This window comes from Anabrus simplex, chromosome 11, assembly GCF_040414725.1.
Source record: "Anabrus simplex isolate iqAnaSimp1 chromosome 11, ASM4041472v1, whole genome shotgun sequence".
NCBI classification, from domain to species: domain Eukaryota; kingdom Metazoa; phylum Arthropoda; class Insecta; order Orthoptera; family Tettigoniidae; genus Anabrus; species Anabrus simplex.
In genome coordinates, this window is record NC_090275.1 from 8,280,665 (window position 1) to 8,303,496 (window position 22,832).

The 22,832-nt window shown below is 39.9% G+C and overlaps 1 protein-coding gene across 1 annotated transcript in view; it reads right to left on the reverse strand.

The window, feature by feature from the left end:
• Positions 1-289: 289 nt before the first annotated feature.
• Positions 290-22,832, reverse strand: part of LOC136883488 (uncharacterized) — a 597,790-nt gene continuing 575,247 nt past the window's right edge. The window contains exons 7-8 of the mRNA XM_067155833.2: positions 5,297-5,654; positions 290-3,915 (exon numbers count right to left, since the gene is read on the reverse strand). Coding sequence (XP_067011934.1) covers positions 3,698-3,915; positions 5,297-5,654 — 576 coding nt within the window. The 3' untranslated portion in view covers positions 290-3,697. The remainder of the gene's footprint in view (positions 3,916-5,296; positions 5,655-22,832) is intronic.

Here is a 22,832-nt window from a genome sequence, read left to right on the forward strand (position 1 = left end):
ATGCACACAATGGATTGATTTGTTCACAGAAAAGAAAATTGACAATTAATTAATTAGGCTAGTACTAATTGCCAAGGACCAGCATTTTTCGCCTTTGCGATAAAACAGATTCTAAAAAATATCCCAAAATGTTTACGAAACAGCTTATAGGCATGATGTATTCTAATAATTCGTAAAGTAAGTGTATTTTTTTCGTGAAATGGAATACCAGTAGTAAACGCGAATAAATCAAAAGTATAAACTTCATTTGAATAATAGCGCGAAATCACGTTGGTCTGATATTTTAAAAAAATCTTCGTCTGCTTCGGTCATTCAAATCTTGTGAAGTGAACTACAAGGTCAGCGGACACGTTTTATGTAGTGTTTGCTTCACAGCCAACGTAAGTTTAGTGGCAGAGCTCCTAAAAAATGAGTGAGGACTGTGACAGTTTCCTTTCTTCCTGCTCAGCGACATCAAAGAAGATAATGTGAACACAATGGCAATTCTCGCCTTTCACAATTAGTAAACGCAAAATTGTGAATTTTACTTTTATGATATTTTGCCTCTTTCAGTGATAGCTGACAAGATAAAAATGCTTTTCATTTATAACAACTCAATGTCATTCAATAAATGTAACGCGTGCAAATTTACCTCTAAAAATCACAAAATCTTTTAAATGTGTCATGACCTCACCGAAAAACTACTTTTTAAAATTACACAAATCACCTTCAAAATATATCCAAATTCACTTAAAAAATAACGTAAAGACGAATGCAATAAAATACCGTTTTTAAACATGAAATTAACAAAAAACGCAGGTCCCTGCCCCAAAGGTTTTTGAAAAGAAGACATCTACAGAGAAAATACATGTTCTATTAATGGCATTCTCTTTTCCGGGCACCCTCTGCATGAATACTGTTACTGACTTCATTGGCTTATTTGGAACATATCAATGCCCTAATCTTGTAATATATATGTACATATACAGTATATATACCTTTATATACTTGGAAGATTCATTGATTACAACACTTTTTCTGTCTCACTCTAGATGATACCATCTCTGTATATTTGAATATGCATTGATTAAACATATTTCTCATGAATATTATATTATATTATCAGTATAATTATTGCGAATTTTATATATATGTACAAAAGTAAGCAAAAATTACGTTACATAGACTGATTTTAGATGATTGTTGCATTTCTTTCACTACACGGTCAGAAAGAAACAGTTTTCTCTGTTAGAAAAAATTCCTAGTTACGTATATTGACCACATGATCACAAAATAGCTTCCAAAATTACGAAGCAATTGGTAATATGTATACATACTTCCATGTACTTTATACGAGCAATATCACTAAAACATACATAATAGTGCGTTTATGTATATTATTTATATATGTACTAAAATCTTTGGAAACAAACAAATTGCTTTATAAATTTTGCAGGCATGCATATAGCGCAGCAATGACTCTTTCTGTACACATTTTTATCTTAAATTGTCACAGTATAGTAATTAGGTTTTTTACGTAGTCGTAAAAGTCCACAATGTAAGAACTGAAACTTATGAAAGTACAAATAAACATGTCAACTAGTGGAGAATTCCAGCTTAAGAAGTTATATCTGCTCTAAGCAGTTCAGAAGTTATTCTCCTGATGGCACACCGACACTTTACAATGTGTTACCTTCCCTTTCCGACAGCTACAGTAAGAACTTGGGCTATTTTACGAGTACCTTATACTCGTTGCTGATACAAGAAAGTAATTTTCGGTTCCTCGGAAATGGAGACTAGACGTCTGAGTGTTTGTTTTCAGGCAATTCACTTCAAACCAAATTTTGCGAAATTTACCGCGACCTCACAGGTCTAAATTATTTTGGAATTATGTCACATAAACAGAACCCTTTCAAATAGGGTGCAAATGGTGGCATGAAGGCTACGAACAAGTAATATATTTTTCATCAACAAAGTGCCAAAAGTTAATAAAGCAAAATATGCACTAAATTAGTTTTAATTTTCTACTATTCCTAAGAGCGATGATATTTAATAAAGCACTGTCAGATGTCCTCATTAATATCTCTCTTAAGAATAAATTGGTCTTAATCGTGATATTGCCTAGGAACCCATTCAGTTTCCTTGTTTATATCATTGTATGTAATGAACTGAGACTCTGACTCATTTCTTAGCACTGCAACTGGAAGTGTACATAGAAAATATGTTGATTAAACTACTTTCATGGGGCTAGAGTCCGTATTAAGCATATCCCAAATATTATATGTGAAAGGGTTGTTCAGATGGAACATAGACAGAGCTGACTGGGCAGCCAAGAGGTGGCAGGACTGCAATGATACGGCTTAGAATCTGGTCAGTCTGAGAACAAACTTCGTTCTTTGCGAAGGGTATTGGAACTCTCTCGAGCTATCATCACTATGCTGACGATGTCCAATATATGTAGTGTTCGGAAGTTTCTAAGCATAATCTCTTTCAATTGAAAAACATCAGAACTATTTCTTATGAGAATGAGTTTAAGTATAACGTTGTATGGACAAGCTCTAGGTATTGTTGATAGTGTGTGTTCGAAGTTGATCATGTCAACAATATGTCTTAACTAAATATCCAACTAAAATTGGTAAAAGCAGACCTAATGTTTTCGACTATATATGACCACACATGATTAATATAGGACGTGATACAAATTCCATGTTTATATTCTAGATCACAAAAGTGCTACATTCAGTATACAACTGACAGCGTAAACTAAGTATGCTGAACAAAGAAACGCACCATTTTACAACTTATTATACAGGCATGAAGTTAACACACATGATGTTTACACCACTTCTTCATGGAATGCCTTACTACACAGTGCTGTAGCAATAACAGATCTACAACTTCCACAAAAAATCTAAAATAAAGATTCCCATACAAAACCGGTATATATTCGACGGTCAAACCGTTAACATCAATTCCATAATAACGATGTTTAAGACTAAAACAAAATCACACCGGTTTTGAACCGCTTCCAATAATAAATCCTTATTCATTTCTTGCATCATGACGTTCGTTATGCTATACAAACTCTGTGTTGCCACTATGCTGTCTAGGAACTGTCTTTATTGATTCCTATTGGTAACACTGTCCAGACAAGCTGAATTATATCCAAGTGATGATGAAAACAAATTATAAAGCAAAACAAATGTTACACACGCTCATACACACACAAACTCTCACTCACAACAAATATTTTATTATTAATGCAATTTTTGTTGAGGAATTGCGACCAATTGAATTTCCTTGCACAATATTTTTATGCGAAATGGAACAGGTGGTAGAATGCAATTATATAGTCGACAATTTCCACAGCAAGAACCACAGCTAATAATAATATTTAATAAACAGCAGTAGCAATGAAGATCTATAACACAAAAGCTGTTTTTCCTTGCCACACACTAACATCTGTTTCGCCTAGGAACATATCCACTGATCCTCCTTTATAAAACAGTCAGACTCTGAATTAGACCAAAACCGCTTCATGTCTGAAATCTGTTCATGTATTCCTATGTCAATCAAATTGATACCATTGATTTCTTTATCAAGCTAGGGTTTGGTCCAAATCATTCCTATTACAATGGCAACACTAAAGGGTGTGGTGATATATTTATTTTGCCTAGGAACTGGTCCACAGAAAGGGCACGGCGGTATCGCTATGACGTCACACTTGTACTTCATTACGTGCTCCTCGCTGAGCTGCCTTAAGGAACCGAGTGGTGGCAGCACAAACATCTTCAGGAACCGCCGACAACTGATGGTGCTGCAACAATGGGTTCGTCACTCCTGTATCGGTACGGAGTTGAGGGTTTGTTGAAGTCGCGGCAGGCTGAGATGGCAGACCTCGACATGCTTTGGCAAGCGTGATCACTGGCTGGATACCTGCAACAGAGAGGAAAGTCATGAATCGAACATGAAATTGCAAGTAGTCGATGCTTAGACTTAAGGTGGCCTTAAAATAATCATAGGACAATCCCTATCTGCCCTGTTTCATGATCATAATGAGTCACTGCCAGCTTCGTGTGCTATGTAAATTTAGTTAGATTTATTGCTTGGAAGACTGGAGTACCTTCCGAACCTCTTCAAAATTTGATCAACAAAGTGCTTTATTGGTTGGAAGCTATTAGGGTGAAACAACCCTCTGTATTCCCTGTAACGCAGAAATATCGCATTTTATAGCTAACATCTATCACGAATGTGCAAGTTATGATACCCAATTTTACTTCCGTGGTCTCCTTACGAGTTATCCCGCGATATATCATCTTGTACCCTTGAAATATGACTCGGAATGCGCAAGATGTATGTTTATTTTATCCATAATCAAAGAATGATTTCTATTTATTTTGATTGCTCCTTGCCATTAGCTCCTTTACTCGGATCCCCATTCCCTTGGTCTTAAAACGCACATAGCGGAAGATACAGCACAGTTGTCATGAACTATGAAACGACTCATGTATTATACACGACGTTATGTTTTGAATCAGGCGCGGCTTGTCGTTATTAGATTCAATGGTACACTAAAGCCCCTGTCACCAAGAGGCCACTTAGTTTTATGATTAGTATTTTCCTAAGAGTAAACTCAGAAAGGTCATTGCTGTTTATTCGGCTTTCTTGGGTCACAGCATAAGGGATCTGTGACCAGCCTAACTGTGGCGCCATTCTGCAAAGTGAACCAGCAAGAGCTTCTAAATAGCCCTAGGCGGGGTACAAGTATGGAAATTATCAAACTAATGCAGAAGTCGCAACAGAAAGTTGTGTCTCATTTTTTAAATGTTTTTTGTTTTTACAATTTGCTTTACGTCGCACCGACACAGAGAGGTTTTATGTCGACAATGGGAAAGGGAAAGTCTAGGAGTGGCAAGGAAGAGGCCGTGGCCTTAATTAAGGTACAGGCCCAGCATTTGCCTGCTGTAAAATGGGAAACCACGGAAAACCATCTTCAGGGCTGCCGACAGTGGGGTTCGAACCCACTATGTCCCGGATGCAAGCTCACAGCTGCGTGCATGTAACCACACGGCAACTCGCCCGGTGTCCCGTATACTCCCATCTCTCCGAAAGCAGTGTTCGTCTCTGTTTTGCTAATACTCAAAAGGGTGGAGGATTGGCCGATAGATATATTAGAAAATTGTTCACACTAATAGTTGTAAGGTTGCAGATTTCTGTTTACAAGTAAAAACCTGTGTTAGCAACACCCTCAGCTTCCTCATTTTTGGCTTAGGTGAGGTTTATTTTATCACCTGAACCCCCGTTAAGAAACACTTACCTGCAGAGGGCAGGTCCTCCACTAGTTTGTGGGGCCTCATTTGCCACGCAGCTCCTCCTCGCCGTCTGCAGTGCCACACCGTGACACCGAGCACGAGCAGGAACAGCAGGATGGCTGCACCGGAGCCAGCGAGCAGCTCAAGCTGTAGTCGCCGGACTCCTCCCAGCTGTTTGGCCTCCATCCCAGCCTGGATATCGTGCTCCTCCTGAACAGCCTCCTGGCTATCCCTGGGGACTAGCATGGACAGCAGGGACGTGCTGGTGGGGGATGATACCACGGGGGGAGCACGATGCGTGTCCAGACGTAGCGACGAGCTGCGCTCTGCGTGACGACCCGCAGGCCGCGATACCAACTCCACCTGCAAACAAACCACAAACCATGAACATCATTTCACACATTTTCTCTACCACAGAATAAGTTCCTTCGGGGAACCTACAGCGCATGCGTATTCTCAGTCGTGGTCAGTTACTATAAACCATTGTGCGAAAAATAAGCTTATTTATGTATTTTAAAACCCATTAAGTAAATAATAACTGTCTCTTAGAATAAAGTAATAATAGTAATTATCATGGCGTGTGGCCTCTGAATAACCCTGGTGCAGGTCTTGCAAGTTGATGCCCTACAGGCGACACGCATGTCTATGAGAATGGGGCCTTACCTAAAATGAACTTGTAATGATGAAGACAGCACAAACACCCATGCCCCGATCCTGAACAATTAATTAATGAAAGTTATATATCCCGTCTTATCCGGGAATCGAATTGGGACCGCCTTACACGAAAGATCAGCACGCTAACCTTTCAGCTATGGAGCCGGACATGATAGTGATCATTACAAGCACAATGTAAAAAGTTATATGATATTAATAAAACAATCGTTCGAGCATAATTATCTTGGGAGGGGATGAGTAAAAGTTCCTTTAAAAAGGAGGGAGGGAAGTAGGATGATAAAATATTATGGTTTGTGCCGTTTTATTGTTATAAAACGTATTGTTGGTACTGAAAATTTCAAGAAGAACTGGAGTAAGGTTCCCTGCAAAGTGGACGTTGCAATTTCATCGTGTTTTGTGTCTAGACTATACCGCAGGTTAGCGACCCACCTCGATTTCAAACGGTAGCAAGTATAGTAATTGTCTTTTAGAATTTGCTTTCACTCGCACCGAAACAGACAGGTCTTATGGCGACGATGGGGTGAGACAGAGAGCGGAGAGTGTGAAAGAAGCGGCCGTGGCACAAGCCCAGCATTTGCTTGTTGTGAAAATGGCAAATCACAGATGAACTTCAGGTCCGCCAACAGTGGGGTTCGAACCCACTATCCCCCGAATGAAGGCTGACAGCGACTCAGACTCGTTCGGTATAGTGACATTTCTTTGTATATGACATTAGTGTCTTTCCTCCTTAAGTACGTCAGTGTGGTTGGCTAGCTGTACTTCTCACCATCAATACAGCACAGGAGGGACGGGGAAACTAACCCCAGTCCATCAGGTGCAGATTCAGTATACTTACGTGTCTATATTTCTCTAACTCTCGGTTCAAGAGTCGCTTTACAAAATAGATCTTCACATTTTAAATCGAGTTCGCTGCTACGGATCGTTTTGTAAACAAAATGTATTTCAATCAATAGGAGAGTGAGAGAGAGATACCTCTTCGCCTCGTCCTCAACAGAGCGCGCGCTAGCTCTTAAAAACTAAAAATTCAGACATAGGGGGAACAATAGCGTAGCATGACACCAGCCCCACCTGTGATTTATGGCACATAACTCACTCACTCATAACCAACACCCGCTCAACTTCGCGACAATACAAAGCACAACCAACACGAACTTGAGGCGTGTTCGGGAAGTTCAAAATTCCTCCACTTACTCCAGAAGTTGTTCTCCAACAGAAGGGAATTTTACTTGTACCTCAGACCAAAACACTTTAGAAACCACGAAAAGGGCAGTTACAAATGAATACAACTATTTTACTCAAATATTAAAGAGCGAATGCCTTCCAGCCGATGGCAGACTCCTTGGCTGAATGGTCAGCGTTGAGCCCTTCGGTTCAGAGGGTCCGGGGTTCGATTCCCGACCGGGTCTGGATTTAATTCTTCTGGCTCGGGGACTGGTTGCTTGTGTTTTTCCTAACACACTGCACTTGCAACCATCACAGAAACACGCAAAAGTGACTACATCGCTCCACATGGGATTTGCGTCAAAGAAAGACATCCGGCTGGTAGGCAGGCAGCAAAACACAAGCAATGGTATATATATTCGCCTGAAAATCTTAGATTTATAAATGGTATGCATTTCCTACAGCAGTTTTACAAGGAAAATTCGTGAAGTGGCTGGTACATTACTGCCATCTTGTGGATATGTGTGAGAATTAGACGCAAAGTTGGTGTTGGAGGTTGAACCACACTGAATTACAGTCTTCATTACGTGAAATACGTGAGGACGAAACAGAAAGTGCGAACACCATTTTCAGAAACTTGTAGACGCCACTATCACTGAAATCCTGGAAGGTGAAGAACTGGTGCAAAGATGATGTAGCTGAAGACTATGTCAAGCTAAGGACGGCCAAGGTCACCAGCTTACCTATCACGTTATCAGAGATATTATGAATAAATGGCACTAAAACATCAGAAACTCAAGGTCATATCAGAGTAACTGGCAATAGCTGTGCATGCTATTGATACGTATAAGGTGGAGGGCGTGCACGGAAGCAAAGAAAATACGTTACATGGTCATGGGTTCGGAAACGCTTCACTGCCATACTAGAACTCTGTACAGTACATTAATCACGGGACACACACAGGAACAGAACGTTCCAGCTTATCACACGACATGTTCAAAATGCCTTCCGAGCCGTCGCATCCTATATTTACTTTTGTGTGAATATTTAAATTGAAAATAAATTATTCTATGTAATTTCTACGCGACTGGTTTTTTAATAATTAATGCGTTACACTAACCCTAAGTAATTTGTAACAGGCATAAACTGTGTTTGTGTTCATGTATTTTTTACCACTTTCGTTGTCGTGAAATGTCTGGTTTAGACATGTCCAAACCCTTGTCCCGTTTTTCTACGGGCTCGGGTATGAAGTCAGTCAGTAGGAGAAGTTCGTCAAAGTTTTTATGAGCGAGTGTTACTCGACAATATTGATATTAACCTCCACAGCCATAACTCTCATGCGCTTATCCATAATTAATTCAGTGCCACAATATTCAATAACATGAGCAAGCATGTCGATAAGAGACATTTCCAGTTGAAGTGATGCCTTTCATGCGCCTGACAATGCTACCTGTGGCAAACCCCAACTGCTCAAATGTGCAAATGTAAAATTCATCCAGTCTGTTCATCAGAAGAGTTGATGAGATGAAATGAATGACCTGATACAGGATAGTAGGAAGGGAGAGGGTGAAATCCAGCGTCTACTCCTGTCCAATAGCACCAAAGGGCATCCGACGGACGAATCACCATCAATAACGTTGTATGTCCTCACTCCATATGAATATTGTGCAAACGTCTGAACTGAATCCAGGCTTTTTGCACGCAATCTAGTGACACCTCTCCTATCCTGCAGGGCAACATTGTGATGGTGGGACTCGAACCGGCTAACCACGGTGGCGGACCGAATAGACTACGCGTCTCAAATCATGGCCAATAAAAGTCATCCTGAACTGAAGTAGTTCGGTAAAGCAGAACAGTGAGTGTTTCATTTGAAACATTAGTATTCATAGTCCTTCCCTATCTTCCGCTGGTATTTCCATTCCCGGAGGGGTTGGGAATCTTCCTGTAAGTGCAAGGATTAATATTACTAGGATCTAATAATCTGAACCTTTTCCCTTAAATAACGATAAATACACAAACACCTTGTTGAACTATCTCCTATTACATTACTTTTCTCCAACTACACTGTTCGGTGAATTTTCATCCTGTCAGTATCTTGCATACAGAATGGGTATGACGCGAGGGATGAAACTGTATCGCTTCTACTTTACAGTAAGAACATATTCAATCAATACATTTGAAGCATGCGTACGAAACGGTACAGGGTATGAAAACAAGGCAAGAAATCTCCTAAGAGGCAAATTCTCTTTCCATTATATTATTCGAAATGTATCAAAATTACCTCTGAAGGTTAACTGATTACAGGCTTCCTCCAATGAACACTCCAGGCAATACAGCAATTTAAAAAAGCAGTCAACAAATTCCCCATTAATGCAGGTTTGAAAACAATAATTGAACTAACATTTGACAATACTTGCAGATCTGCCATAAACCAGCTGGTAGCGCGTGCTGGCGTTGTTGTTCAAATGGGAGCCACAAACTGCAGATAACATCGCAATAAAACACAGCGCTCTTTTAAATATATATTGCTGGCTAGTTTGGTGATCTCCACAACGTTGTTCGTATATACTGCCCGCTTGTATCGAGCCATAGATCAGCTTCGTATCATCATGTACATGAAAAACAACTGTGCTGTTTTAAAATCCTCTTTTACTACTTCAAAATGGTATCATTTGAAAGTGTGTTTGATACCATCGGTGCTTATCCGCAGATGAATGTATGAATCACATCATACATTTAAAAGACGAAAAATATACTTCACGACTGTAACAGAATTCAAGCGGAAGCACGATCCAGATTTTTCACTGTATCACGGATAAACGTAACAGAAGAACCTGGGGTCTAGTGAGGGTCAGAAAAGAAACAGTTCTAGAACAGGGAAAATGAAAAGAAATAGTCCGGAATAAGTAAAAGGCGAATATGGAAAGATGTTCTGGATAGATTGCTGAAAAGTAGGGAGGAAATGTAGTAACCAGACTGTCCTGAAAGTCTGCAATATCTTGGAGTGATGTTGGTAGGGGAGAAATCTAGGATGGTCGGGAACACAACTGAATCATTTCCAGCCCTCGTGATGTGTATTCTCCAAGACAGCCTATACACTCGATGGATGAAATTGTATGTATAAATCGGCTTCAGTGATGGGGGTTACCTACTGAATAAAGGACTCTGCCAAGAGGCTAAGAGAAGTGTGGAAAGAGAGAGAGAGAGAGAGAGAGAGAGAGAGAGAGAGAGAGAGAGAGAGAGAGAAAGAGAGAGAGAGAGAGAGGGGGGGAGAGACTAAGACGATGGGCACAGTACTGTTTTTAAAAATGAATAACTAAGGGGTGTGGAACTAACAGAGGTCATAGAACTGATTGTTAGTAGAGGATTGTGGAGAGGCTTACTTAATTGACACAGGCTTGTAGACCGAACGATGAAAATCATGGCATTGTGTAATGAAGGTATACGTATTAAAATGCATTTCCTTTCGAAATTAAACGGTTTGCCAGGAAACTTACAGTACAGCTGCTCCTCTCGTATACATCAGTATTAATGATGTAACGGCTGTTGTATTTATCACGAATTTCTGAGGAATTAATTTCTTTAGCAGAAGGCTGAATCACCTTGCCACCTTGTGCTGTGTATCCTGCGCTTATTCTCCTTTTCTGATAACGCAATTAGCTTGTCCATTATTTTGGTTTTTATCACGCAAAACTTATACCAAAACGTAAATGAATGTTTTTGTAGGAAACTGAATTCTAATTAACTAGGTAGACTCCAGAAAGTAACAGTTTCCCAGATGTACTTACATTCTACTCTGATTTGCTTCATGAGACAGCGAGCGGTGTTTCTTTGGGACGCGATGGTTCCATCTAACATCCAAACACGGAGTGGCCCAATGTTAGTAACATTGTGCAGTTTTGACTCTCTGAATAATAATGTGAATATATAATATGTGTTCCCTACATAGTGACCTGAAGTAAAGGGATTCTCTTCATTCTGATACAAGTTCCTTAGAGGGATGCCAAGAGAGAATAGTTTAAAAGTTCTAGCAACAGAAGTTTCAGACAGACAAGGAGAAAGATTTGGCAGTTTTAATAACGTTGAGACAGAATATGTCAGAGGCTACATTCAAAAGTAGCTTCCACCGAAGTCTGCCTCATTTTTATTGCTGTGATGATTTCAAGCTGATGAGCTTGTACGTAAGAAATGGGCCCGATGGTGCATCGGTTTACCACCTGAAATATTTCCTGGTTTTCAGACGTGTATTGTAAAAAGTAGCAACTAAAAAAGAAGTAGATTTAAGAAAACGGATTTCATTACGTTGTAAATATGTTGAATTTAAACTATATTTTTGCCTATCTAATTAGGTCTATATAAAGGTTTTATACATACTGTAGAGTACTCTATATATTTTACCATTTACCATACTCTCTTTCTCTTAAAGAGTAGCTGATATTGTCAATGGAATTAATTCATATTACATTTTGCAATATAGTAATTATTGATATATTAAAACTAAAATCGTTTGTATTTGAGGGGAAAATAAAATAGTAATTAGTCATTACGTAACGACCAATTGAAGCGTTGGCTCGGCGATTGCCCAGTTCGTGCAAGCAGCAGGTAGGTGGCCGAAACAGAAGCACGATATTAATGATGACTACGTGGCGATTGGTTGTTCCTTTCTCAAATGGACAACGCGCGGTCATACGCAAAGATGAGAAACTATATGTCACCTTCGCGTGAACCACTTGTTAATTTATGGCAGCTCCGTGCGTTCTGTCGGACACAGTCATTAGTCATCGAAGACAGCCTTCAGAAATTCTTTTGTGCGACTTCAGAGCCTTGTTCCCTTTCTTATTTCGTCTTATGCCTCTGGCTCCTACAGGCTTATTTACGGAGCAAGTGTCCGAAGTCACCTCATTGAAGATTTTATCGCAGACGATTTCGCTACGGCCGACTCTGTTGCGGACCTGATAAGGTGACAACATACACGAACGAGCATGAACACTCGAAATTAAATTATGATCCTCTTCTGGGAACGCAGTTAGAGTTCGTAAGAAAGATCGGCTAGCCTGTGGTCATCTTGCACATGTAGAGATCGATACACCGAGAGAGCTGAATGCGGGGTTCGCATCCTGTAGCTGATACCTTGCATTCAGGCGTTGGTAATTTCAAACCCCAGTGTCGGCAGCTCTAAAGATGGTTTTCTGTGGTTTCCCATTTTCACACCTGGCAAATGCTGGGGCTGTATCCTAATTAAGGACAAGGGCATTTCCATCCCAGTCCTATCCCACTGTCGCCAAATACCTATCTGAGTTGGTGAGGTGTTAAAACAATCCTAAAAACCCAGCGAGACAGTTAACTACCCGTAGTTGTAACAAGATGCGCATGTATTTCCAATGTAGCAGGCTCTTTCACACTATCCAAAACACAGGAATGAACGTATCCTATTTTATTTTGCGGTACATCACCCACAGCACTCTCTTCTTCCTGCTGCAGCATTAAAAATTCTAGCCATAACTCTTACGGAGAGAAAGTGAAAGCCAAGCAACTCTGCTCCCTCGATACAGTTTGTCGACAACAATCTTCAGAAAACAACTAATACGGCCGTCTCAGCAGTATTGGACCTGTGTTTCTTGCGGGGGTAGAATGTACTCCTGCCTGTCGTAAGAGGCAACTAAATGGGGCTGTCATTTTGGAAGCGTGGGCTGGAGACCATGGGGCCCCTGGCTGAATCTGGCATTGCTTCCACTTACTTATGCCAAATACATTCCCTATTCGATCTCACTTGATCAACTCTTGTTCATTTCTAACTCGGACGGTATCGCGGTTTCGAGGCCTTTCCCCTCTCATTTGCCGATACCTTAATTCTTCGAAGGGATGGACCTCATCATTAGTTCCTCAATAAGTTTTAATATAGAGTTGTACTTCCTCTTGAAAGAACAACGACAATAATAATAATAATAATAATAATAATAATAATAATAATAATAATAATAATAATAATAATTGTAACGGTAGTACGGCTTCTCCCTAGTTGCAGACAAACAGAGGCGAAATCTCACGGAGACAACATGAACTACTCTTTCCACCTCCACTTAATTTACCGGTGCATTACAAGATCTCACTACTGTTGTGTTTACTTGATTGAGAATTGTTTCTGTATTAGGTGGCCCATACTGGGTGAGTGTCTTATGTTTTATGTAAGTTGCCACTACTGCCATTAACATCCAATCAGCTTACTCAACACCTCCTAGATAATAAGGCCTCACAACAGCGCTGTGACGTCACGCTACGGAGGCGATCGCAATCCAAAGAAACGCAAAGCATGGTCACACACAAACATGATTTTAATGCTTTTAGCTTGTGGAATAACTTATTTACCAACAAATAAAGTTTAAATTTTAGAGGACATTGAATGATATTGCCGTTATTACCGTATCTTAGAGAGACTGTCATTAAAGATATAAACAACACACTGTTTTAAATCACGGCAGCATTTACAATGTTAACTTACTCCAGGCTGACACTGAACTGAAATTCACAAACATATTTCAATTGGCATAGGCACTGAATAGACAGTAAATGATTTTAAAATAAAAAGAGAACGCATAAAATTAGTTTAGGCCTAACATTTAGACTGTACTACAAAAATATGATACACTAACTTCACATTTATTTACAAACTTCCATTTTGGGAAAATTTAGAAAGACACTGAGTTCATAATATTAAGGAAGAGGAGCATAACATTCACCTGGTCTGTAGGTAGGCCTAGGTCCAAATTATAACATTGGCATTAAAGTTAATAAGATATATATCATCATATATCAAGCATGCTAGTAATGCAAAATGACTTCGATACTTTTGCCTATTACATGAGTACTGTACACACCTATTTTGAGAAAATTACAGACTTTCTTGAATTTGTACAATATTTTGTGGATTCATTAGTTTTGTTCCTGCAGTAGTTATTTATTAGAATAGTTGTACACTTCCAAATAATGTTGTAATACAAATATTCTGAAGTGTGCTCCGTACATTCATTCCTGTCGTCTATACATTCATCAGCTGAGAGAACAATTTGCAGGGTCACATCACTTACATACTTCTTATGGTTATTTAAGCTAAGGAATTTTCTCTCACTTTCTGGCCTCAACATCTTTTTTATGATGACATATGTGTATGTAACTAAGTGTACAGCTGTTTCTGCAGGATATTTCAAATTGCCCCTATTGAGGCTGTCAATAACATTATGATGACTGTTTCTAACAGTAACATCTTTCAAAACTAAGAAATCTGCACGGTAATTACAATTTAATTTCTTGAGAAGAGAATGACAACAATAACCTGCTATGTACGTTAAAACACTTGCAACACCAGATGTGCTGTCAAGATCTGAGTCTGTTACATTGAGCTCGCCTGTAAATGTTTGAAATGAGGAAACTGCACAATAATCATGATCTAACAGTATATCTTCATCAACAATATCATTTACAACAATTTTCCTACCATTAGAAATGGGAAGTTCAATTGAATTCAAGATTCTTATTTTTTTCTCAATTTCAAACACCTGTCTAACAGAAACATGGTATTGGCCACCTGCAAGTTGCCTGTATTCACCAAATCGTGCCTCTAATGCATCTGTCTGAAACTTTCCAGGAAGAAAATATGACCATTTCAGTACTTCAGAACAAAACTCTGTTAGCTGTATAAGGCAGTGAGTTGTTTGAGTAAGAGCCCTATGCGTTTGACTAGACAATTTGCCACATTTCAGACCTAGATTATCCCAGTGATCTAACCACAGAACAAACTTCATTAAAAAACCCTTCCGTTCATCACCAGGTTTGTTGGTGAGAGGCTGTTGAAATTTATCATTAAGTCTTACACCTTTGAAAGGGGTCTTTACATTAACAATCTGCCACCAGGTAGTGATTACTTTTACAAATTCAGCTGTGCCCTCATATGATGTTAAATTGTGCTTTTCTCCTACAACTAGTAAAGCATTTACTATATGGTCATTAAACAACTGACACACATATTTCACATTTTGTCTTTCAAAACTTGAAGGCCATAGAGCTTTGACAGTCAAACCATACCCATGCTTTACAAGGTCATTCCCTTCAGCCTCAAACAAGTCCCTTATAGCTTTGAAAGATGCAACTTTAACTTTAGAAAAATCAACAAAGTCAGGATACACAAATTCCAAACCATTAGTTTTCTGGTTGAGCCAATTATTTCTGATGCATTTAAATAAATGCACAGTGTCAATGAGATAAAAAAGAGACTTGTTAGGATTTCCAGGATTACAATACTCAGTTTTAAGTTGAGGTGGATTTGAAAATTTTGACATTGCTTTGGTGTTGAGAGCATTATTATCGGTCACAACAGCCAGAACATTAAATCCCATAGATTCCAAACCAACAATAACCTTTGACATGATACTGTGTAAATCATCACCTGTTAACTTGGACACAGGGAGAATATGAACTACTTCCTTCTTTGATGATAAAATGCTCTGAATCATAAATACATGTGCTGATGTAGCAACATTGGTAGTGTTAGCACATGAGCCTACAATGTTCCCTCCCTTGAAGTCCATGTATGGTTTAATGTGAATTTCATCTACCATCAATGTTACAAATTTGTCGTTCTGTTGAAAACCTTGAACTTTCTGTTTTATATATTCCAGAAAATATGTAGGGTTCTGTTCTAATATTGGGCTACCATTCAGACTGGAACATACTCTTTTCAAAGTATTAACATGTGGCAAAATTAAATTACTTCTATGTCTCATAAATTTGTAAGCATGAGGAGAAATCAGTTGGAATATTGAACAAATAACAAGAAAATCATTATCATACTCCCTTTTGTGTTTAGGAACTAAGGAAAGTTTTAACTGTGATTTTATTAAATTAAACGTGGGGTCATCTTCCTCAGTGATCAATTCACCCACTAGGCCTAGAATTAACTTATTTGTTGTATCTTTCTGCACACTGTTACACTCATTCCCTGTAATGTACATATGGAATTTTGTAACTAAAGAAGGTACTTAATTTGTGTTGGTAATTTTGTCTACATTAGAAAATTTACACTGCAATAAAACTCCTTTAGAATACACTTTTGAGGTCATGTCCTCTTCAATTATTATATATGCTATGCAATGTGGTTGCTTTAATGTATCCATGTACAGAAAAATTACTTGCATTTCCTTCACAACAGTACACCAACCATCAGGTAACATCAACATGTTTATTTTACTTTTCAGTTGTGTTAGATTGTGGACTGAAATTCTGTCTGTGTATGAGGCATGACTGTTGATACTATCTTCAATTGCTCTGTTTATTGATTCCCTCTCTATTCTACTTCTCTTTTTGTCCGGTTCTTCTCTTGAACTGGTAGAATGTGAAGATAAATATGATGGACAGTTGGGAAAGATACAGGGGACTGCATTCTCTGACGGTCGTGGGCTTGGAAGAGGAGCAGTTAAAGTTTTTCCTGTCTTTGAATCAGTAGCAGTTACTTCCCACAAGACATCACTGGCTTTGAAATGTCTGTGGCATACCTATAAAATAAGATACCACTGTGAGCCAACTTCATGCATTTACAGAGTGAATAGGCCTACATATGTAGACATGTAGTTTAATGTGTATAATAAATCTAATTCGGGTAATAATAATAATGTATCCCTTGATTGTAAGCTAACATAACCTCATATCGTACGAGAGTAAACATACCTACATATCACCAGTTGCTGCGTGTAGTTTAATACCTAATAGGCCTATGTGCATTATGATTATGTGAGAATGTAAAAGTAACAGTTACTCACCACCGAGTATTTAGTAACTCTGTAATCTTGTCTTGGAATTGCACGTAACCATCTCTGCTGCATAACCTCATCTTTCGGGAACTTAAACACATGGACTTTGTTATCATTATCGTAATTTCCCTTGCAGTTGGGCACACAACACTTTAGCACCATTGTTCACAACGATTCGCAACTGGTACAATTAAAATAATTAAAACACTTCTACATAATTGCACCAACACGTTGCCACACTCATTGCTTTCTTAACACTGAGAAGGTTCAAGTTTGCCTCCCGGTAGTGACGTCACGGTAGACATGCCGAACAGTTGTGAGGCCTTATTATCTAGGAGGTGTTGGCTTACTGCATCGAAATGCCATTTTCTACCAATAAGCACCCAGCCCGTCCCTTTATCTACAGCGAGTTTGAGCTTAATAGGACTGTCTTGATCTGATCTAACATAGTGAGTTTTCCTCGTGGGGTAGTGGCAGTGAGAAGGCAGGCAGCAATTTCATCTAAAATCTCAACTTTTCTACGTTTGGCGAAGGGAAGATATCAGCGTTCCCCTCTAGTATGTAACAGTTAGAACGTGCAGCGATTACTTTCAATTTTAATGTAGGGACGTTTTCTAGGCTCTCTACGGACATGGTGTAAACCCCTTAAACGGACCATGTACATTTATGGACGTACGAGCATGTAACCTCCTTTCCCTTATTCACTTTGCTTTCTGGTGACTGAGTTTTCAAACTCTAAATTTATATTGTGTGTTTCGGTCTTAGCCACCTTGTAGTATGACTTATCCTATGCGCCATCGGGCCTTTAAGCCCCATACGTTTTTTTTTTTTTTTTTTTTTTTTTTGAAAAGTCATGTCACGGGTTTGTTTGAGGTGTTCAGCATCCCTTTCATTTTATTCTAGGCCCTTCCCTTAACCTTTCTTTTCCATTTCTTGGCCTATAGTATGAACTTCGGTCCTGTGTTTCTGTATCTTTCGATTCGTTATTTGTGTGTGGCTCCCTTAGAGAATAGGAGTAGCGAGTGTATGAGCTGTGTAAGCTTTTGAGTGTAGTAAAAGGTGTTCTGCTGTGAACTCTTAAATGTGATTTAGAGGTACCGTACCTAAAATGAACTCTTAGGCCTTTAGGCCTCTCTAACTGTAGTTCAGGGTTCGAGACTCTTCTGACATGCAACTCTTGTAATTGAGGGTTCGATTCCCGTCTTGGTAACTTAGTCCTGGAAGATTCCGCTTGTTTTTCATTTTGAACAGTGTAAGGTTTGATACTGTCTGTGCGGAGGAACTTAATTCCTAAAGGCAATATCCCATCTCCTTGTCACCAAAGATTCGGAAAACTTGCAACACGTTTTGGTCCTGTGAAGACTTAGACTTCTTTGGAAAATGGGAGCCCTTTTCTACCCGGTGGTATACTAAGCTAAGCTTCAAAGGTTTTCTGTTATTCATTGTTGTCCCATTCCAAAATGTTATTTCCTGTTGAAAACTCTCTCTTGTTGTCTGAGATGACTATCTACCACACACACACACACACACACACACACACAGAGAGAGAGAGGATTTTCAGTAAATATAGACTACCTTTCAGAATTTAATGTTTTGTGTATGCTTTGTCCAGCTATTTAACCCTCACGTTTGTTTATCTCTGATCCACCAAAACACGGTAATAATAATTGCATTTGTTGACGAACAAGAACGGCTCAAGACTATTCGGACATAGTACTTCACAAGATACGATCAAACTATTTTATTTACTTATTGTGACAAATTCTGCATTCAGTGAGGACGTGCAGTCAGTTCCATGTGTGGCACCGGGCTATTCTTCAAGTGCTCTCTCAATCTCAACTCCAGGAGAATGCTGCATCTTTTCGAATATGACGGCTGTCCCTTAACAGTACCAAAGCGAACGCTTCGATAACTCTGTAGCTTCTAGGGTGAACTACTCGATTACAACTATCTCTACCAAGCGAGTTGGCTACACATAGCTAGAAGTTTACATTCGGGAGATTGCGGGTTTGAATTCCACTGTCAGCAGTCCTGAAAATGACTTTCCTTGGCTTCCAATTATTTTACACACCAGGAAAATGCTGAGTATGTTCCTTAATTACGGCCATGTTCGCTTCCTCCCCACTCGTAGCCTTGTCCTGTCTGTATCGATACAGCGCTGATGGACCTACAGAGTGCGAGGCTTCCCGGTGAGAGGCAGGCACGCGGCGGTTTAGGGCCCGGTAACTAATTCTGCGGTTTTCGAAGACACTTTTACGTGCCAATAAATTTAACGACACGAGACCATCGGACTGAGCTGGGGTCGAACCCGCCAACCTGGGCTCTACCGTCTAAGCCACTTAAGCTGCAGTGCACGGGCGGTAGTCTATGAAGGCAGAAGCTGCTAGCTACAGTAACAGATCTCTTGTGGTCTTGCAGGCCTTAAGCCACACAGAGCTAACTTATCTTCTCGAGGCTACCAATAAACTACAGTACAATTCTAATCGCGGTTGTAATCTATAATGAAGTCTTCTCGAATTGCCCGATAGTTGCTTCTCCATCTTCTCTTGTACTGTATCTTATTGGACTCTCTTATCCCCGCATTCTACCATCCGTCTTCTCACCACAAACCCTGCCTTGCTCCGCACCAGCGCATTCTATATTACGGCACACTCCTCGGATGGGGTCTGGGGAAAATGTGTACCAGCTGGACGAGAAGCCACGATTTAGAATAACAGATTTTCGCCTATCACACAGGATATACGAGTATCAAGAGAAATGTGGCCGAACTGTTCGCGAAATGCAGAAGTCGGCTTGCTCTTCGGAGACAGCGGGTTCGAACCCCACTGTCCGCAGCCCTGAAGATGATTTTTCCGTCGATTCCCATTTCTAGACCAGGCAAATGCTGGGTTATGTACCTTAGTTAAGGCCACGGTGCTACCTTAGTGATCCTAGTTAGCCCTTTCCTACCCGTGGGTCACGACGTGAAGCCCCTAGCGAGGAAAACATGTTAACTTATCTAAAGGCAATACAAACTGCGGAGATTATCCTAGAAGCGAAACCTCTCAACAGTAGTTTGACCTCCTCGTCACATATGAGGGGGGAACTCAAAATAGAAACACTTACTGCATGATGGTCAACAACTTTCTCTGAGGGAATGATTGATTGATTGATTGATGTTTGTTGTTTAAAGGGACCTAACATCGAGGTCATCGGACCCTAATGGTACGAAATGAAACGAAATGAGATGACAAATTATAAGTCAAGAACCCTCCACTGACCAGAATTTCAAAGCGTGAGGACGAAGAATGAATGGATGGATGGATGGATGGATGGATGGATGGATGGATGGATGGATGGATGGATGGATGGATGGATGGATGGATATGAATTTAAAACGATCAGTGGATCCGACCCGCAGTGCCTCACATGCGCAGAAGCTCGCACAAAACAATAGTAATACTCACCAAGGGACTGCTTCTATAGCACGATGCTGAATCGATTATGCTTGTTATCGAAACTGGTCCCTGAGGGCATGGCACAAGAAGAAGAAGGTAATCTGCTAATATTGGAAGTGGCCTGGTTTACAGCCGTGACTTTAAATAGAATAATTTGAAAAGCAGAAGTAAATATATTAATTAATGGTCAGCTATGAAGGAAAAAGCGAATTTTGACACAAACAGATGCCATTTTCAATAATCAGTGAGTTTCATAACGGTTGTGAAATGGCTAAATGGTTAGCGTGCTGGTCTTTGGTCCAGGGTGTCCCGAGTTCGATTCCCGATCGGGTCGGGGATTTTAACCTTAATTGGTTACTTCGGATGGATTGGGGGCGCGACGGTTGGAATCGTGTACATCATATCTACTGTGCAGGGCGTGAATACATAGAGTTATAACTTATATTATTTGTCTGAAAGGATCCGCTACTTCCCTGGCAATCAGGGCTGCCACAAGAAAGTAGTTTAACGCGAAATTATAATCTCAAACTAAAACTTAAAATTAAACACAGAACAATAACTCTAAATTTAAAAAAGAGAGTTCGTACAGTATCAGTTAACGCCACAATAAAAACTCTAAAAAAATCACTTCAAACAGGTAATACAAATATTAAAATTAAACATTCAAAGAAAGTGCTCGAGCAAAGAGACGGGTACTAGCTCGTGACATAAGAATGGGCGTGGAATGGAAGTGAACTATTAGGACTTTCAGTCTGATCTGTCTTGCTTTTAGACGAGTTCTCGTCGGTTAAACGTGTAGCAGATTGCATGCACATGCGGTTACATAACTGCATTTTATTACCCACGGAAGGAAAATACTCCAGCTGCCTGCTCCAAGACATGGCTCCATTTACATTTGCCTAATTGCTCGCCAGCCTGAAAGGATTTAAAAATCTCGACTCTTAAATGTCTTCACAGTACATGCTGTTATGAACTTCACTTCGAATCTTATCGTCAGTGAGAGACTGTCTTTTGTGTCAGTCGATTGTCACAATATCGATTCTGCTATTACTACTTCCATTAGGCTGCTAGACAATACCTGCTACTAGCAAGAAGAATCTTGTTACGCCTAAACGCTTACGTACGCTCTCCGCTAACTCCATACGACATAGACATTTTAAGAGAGAGAGAGAAGACCGCCATTACAATTGAACGCCACATTAGATCTTGCTCTGTTGCACAAGACGACCATCAAATTGTTCTCGAAGACATTTGAACTGAAAGCATTTTACGAGCTAACGATTTGAAATTGCGCTATGTGAAGAGAAGAGAGACTTTTCTTGTAGCCAGACAAAATGTATGTGAAGCAGTTAGCACCTTAACGCTCGTCCGTCCAACTGCACACGTAGGCGTTCTTCCTGAAATGTCCTTACACTAGAATAAAAACAGAGAACTGGTGAATTAACAAGACATATCCGAGGTTTTGCTTCTTAAGGCGTTGGCACCGGGGTTAGCCGGTTCGAGTCCAGTTAGTGGAGAAAAAACTACAGTGAAAGCTCTACAATAGGCGCCTGCTTAATCGACTATTTCGCACAATACGCGGTCCCTGCACATCTGAGGAGGCGTGCGCTCTACCGCCTGAGTTGGTGGGTTCGATCCCGACTCAGTCCGTTGGTATTTTAAGGTGCTTAAATACTCAGCCTCTTGTCGGTAATTTATTGGCATCTTAAAGAACTTCTGTGAAACAAAATTGCAGCATCTTGGCGTCTCCGAAAACCGTAAAAGTACTTAGTGTGACGTAAAACGATTATTATTATTATTATTATTATTATTATTATTATTATTATTATTATTGAGGAGCCTCCGTGGCTCAGGCGGCAGGGCGCCGGCCTCTCACCGCTGCGTTCTGTTGTTCAAATCCCGGTCACTCCATGTGAGATTTGTGCTGGACAAAGCGGAGGCGGGATAGGTTTGTCTCCGGGTACTCCGGTTTTCCCTGTCATCTTTCATTCCAGCAACACTCTCCACTAACATTTCATTTCATCTGTCCGTCCTTTATCATTGCCCCAGAGCGAGTGCGACAGGCTTCGGCAGCCGGCACATTTCCAATCCACGCCGCTAGATGGGGTCTTCATTCATTCCATCCCTGACCCGGTCGAATGGCTGGAAACAGGCTGTGGATTTTCGTGTTCATGATTATTATTATTATTATTATTATTATTATTATTATTATTATTATTATTATTATTATTATATAAAGCCCTTAAAAATACCCCGAATTCTACACTCGAATCCCACCTGTTACTTCATTCGTGGAATATTTTCAACTCTTTTTAATAGTGCTTGGAAGAAAAGTTAAATACTGATTGCTTGTTCTCGCTAGGGTCATTAATCTGGATTTGCAAAGTAATGATCCCGTTACCTGCGCTGTTTGTGCAGAACAATACCTGGACCAGGTTTCTCCGGAGACCACATGGCATCAATCAAAT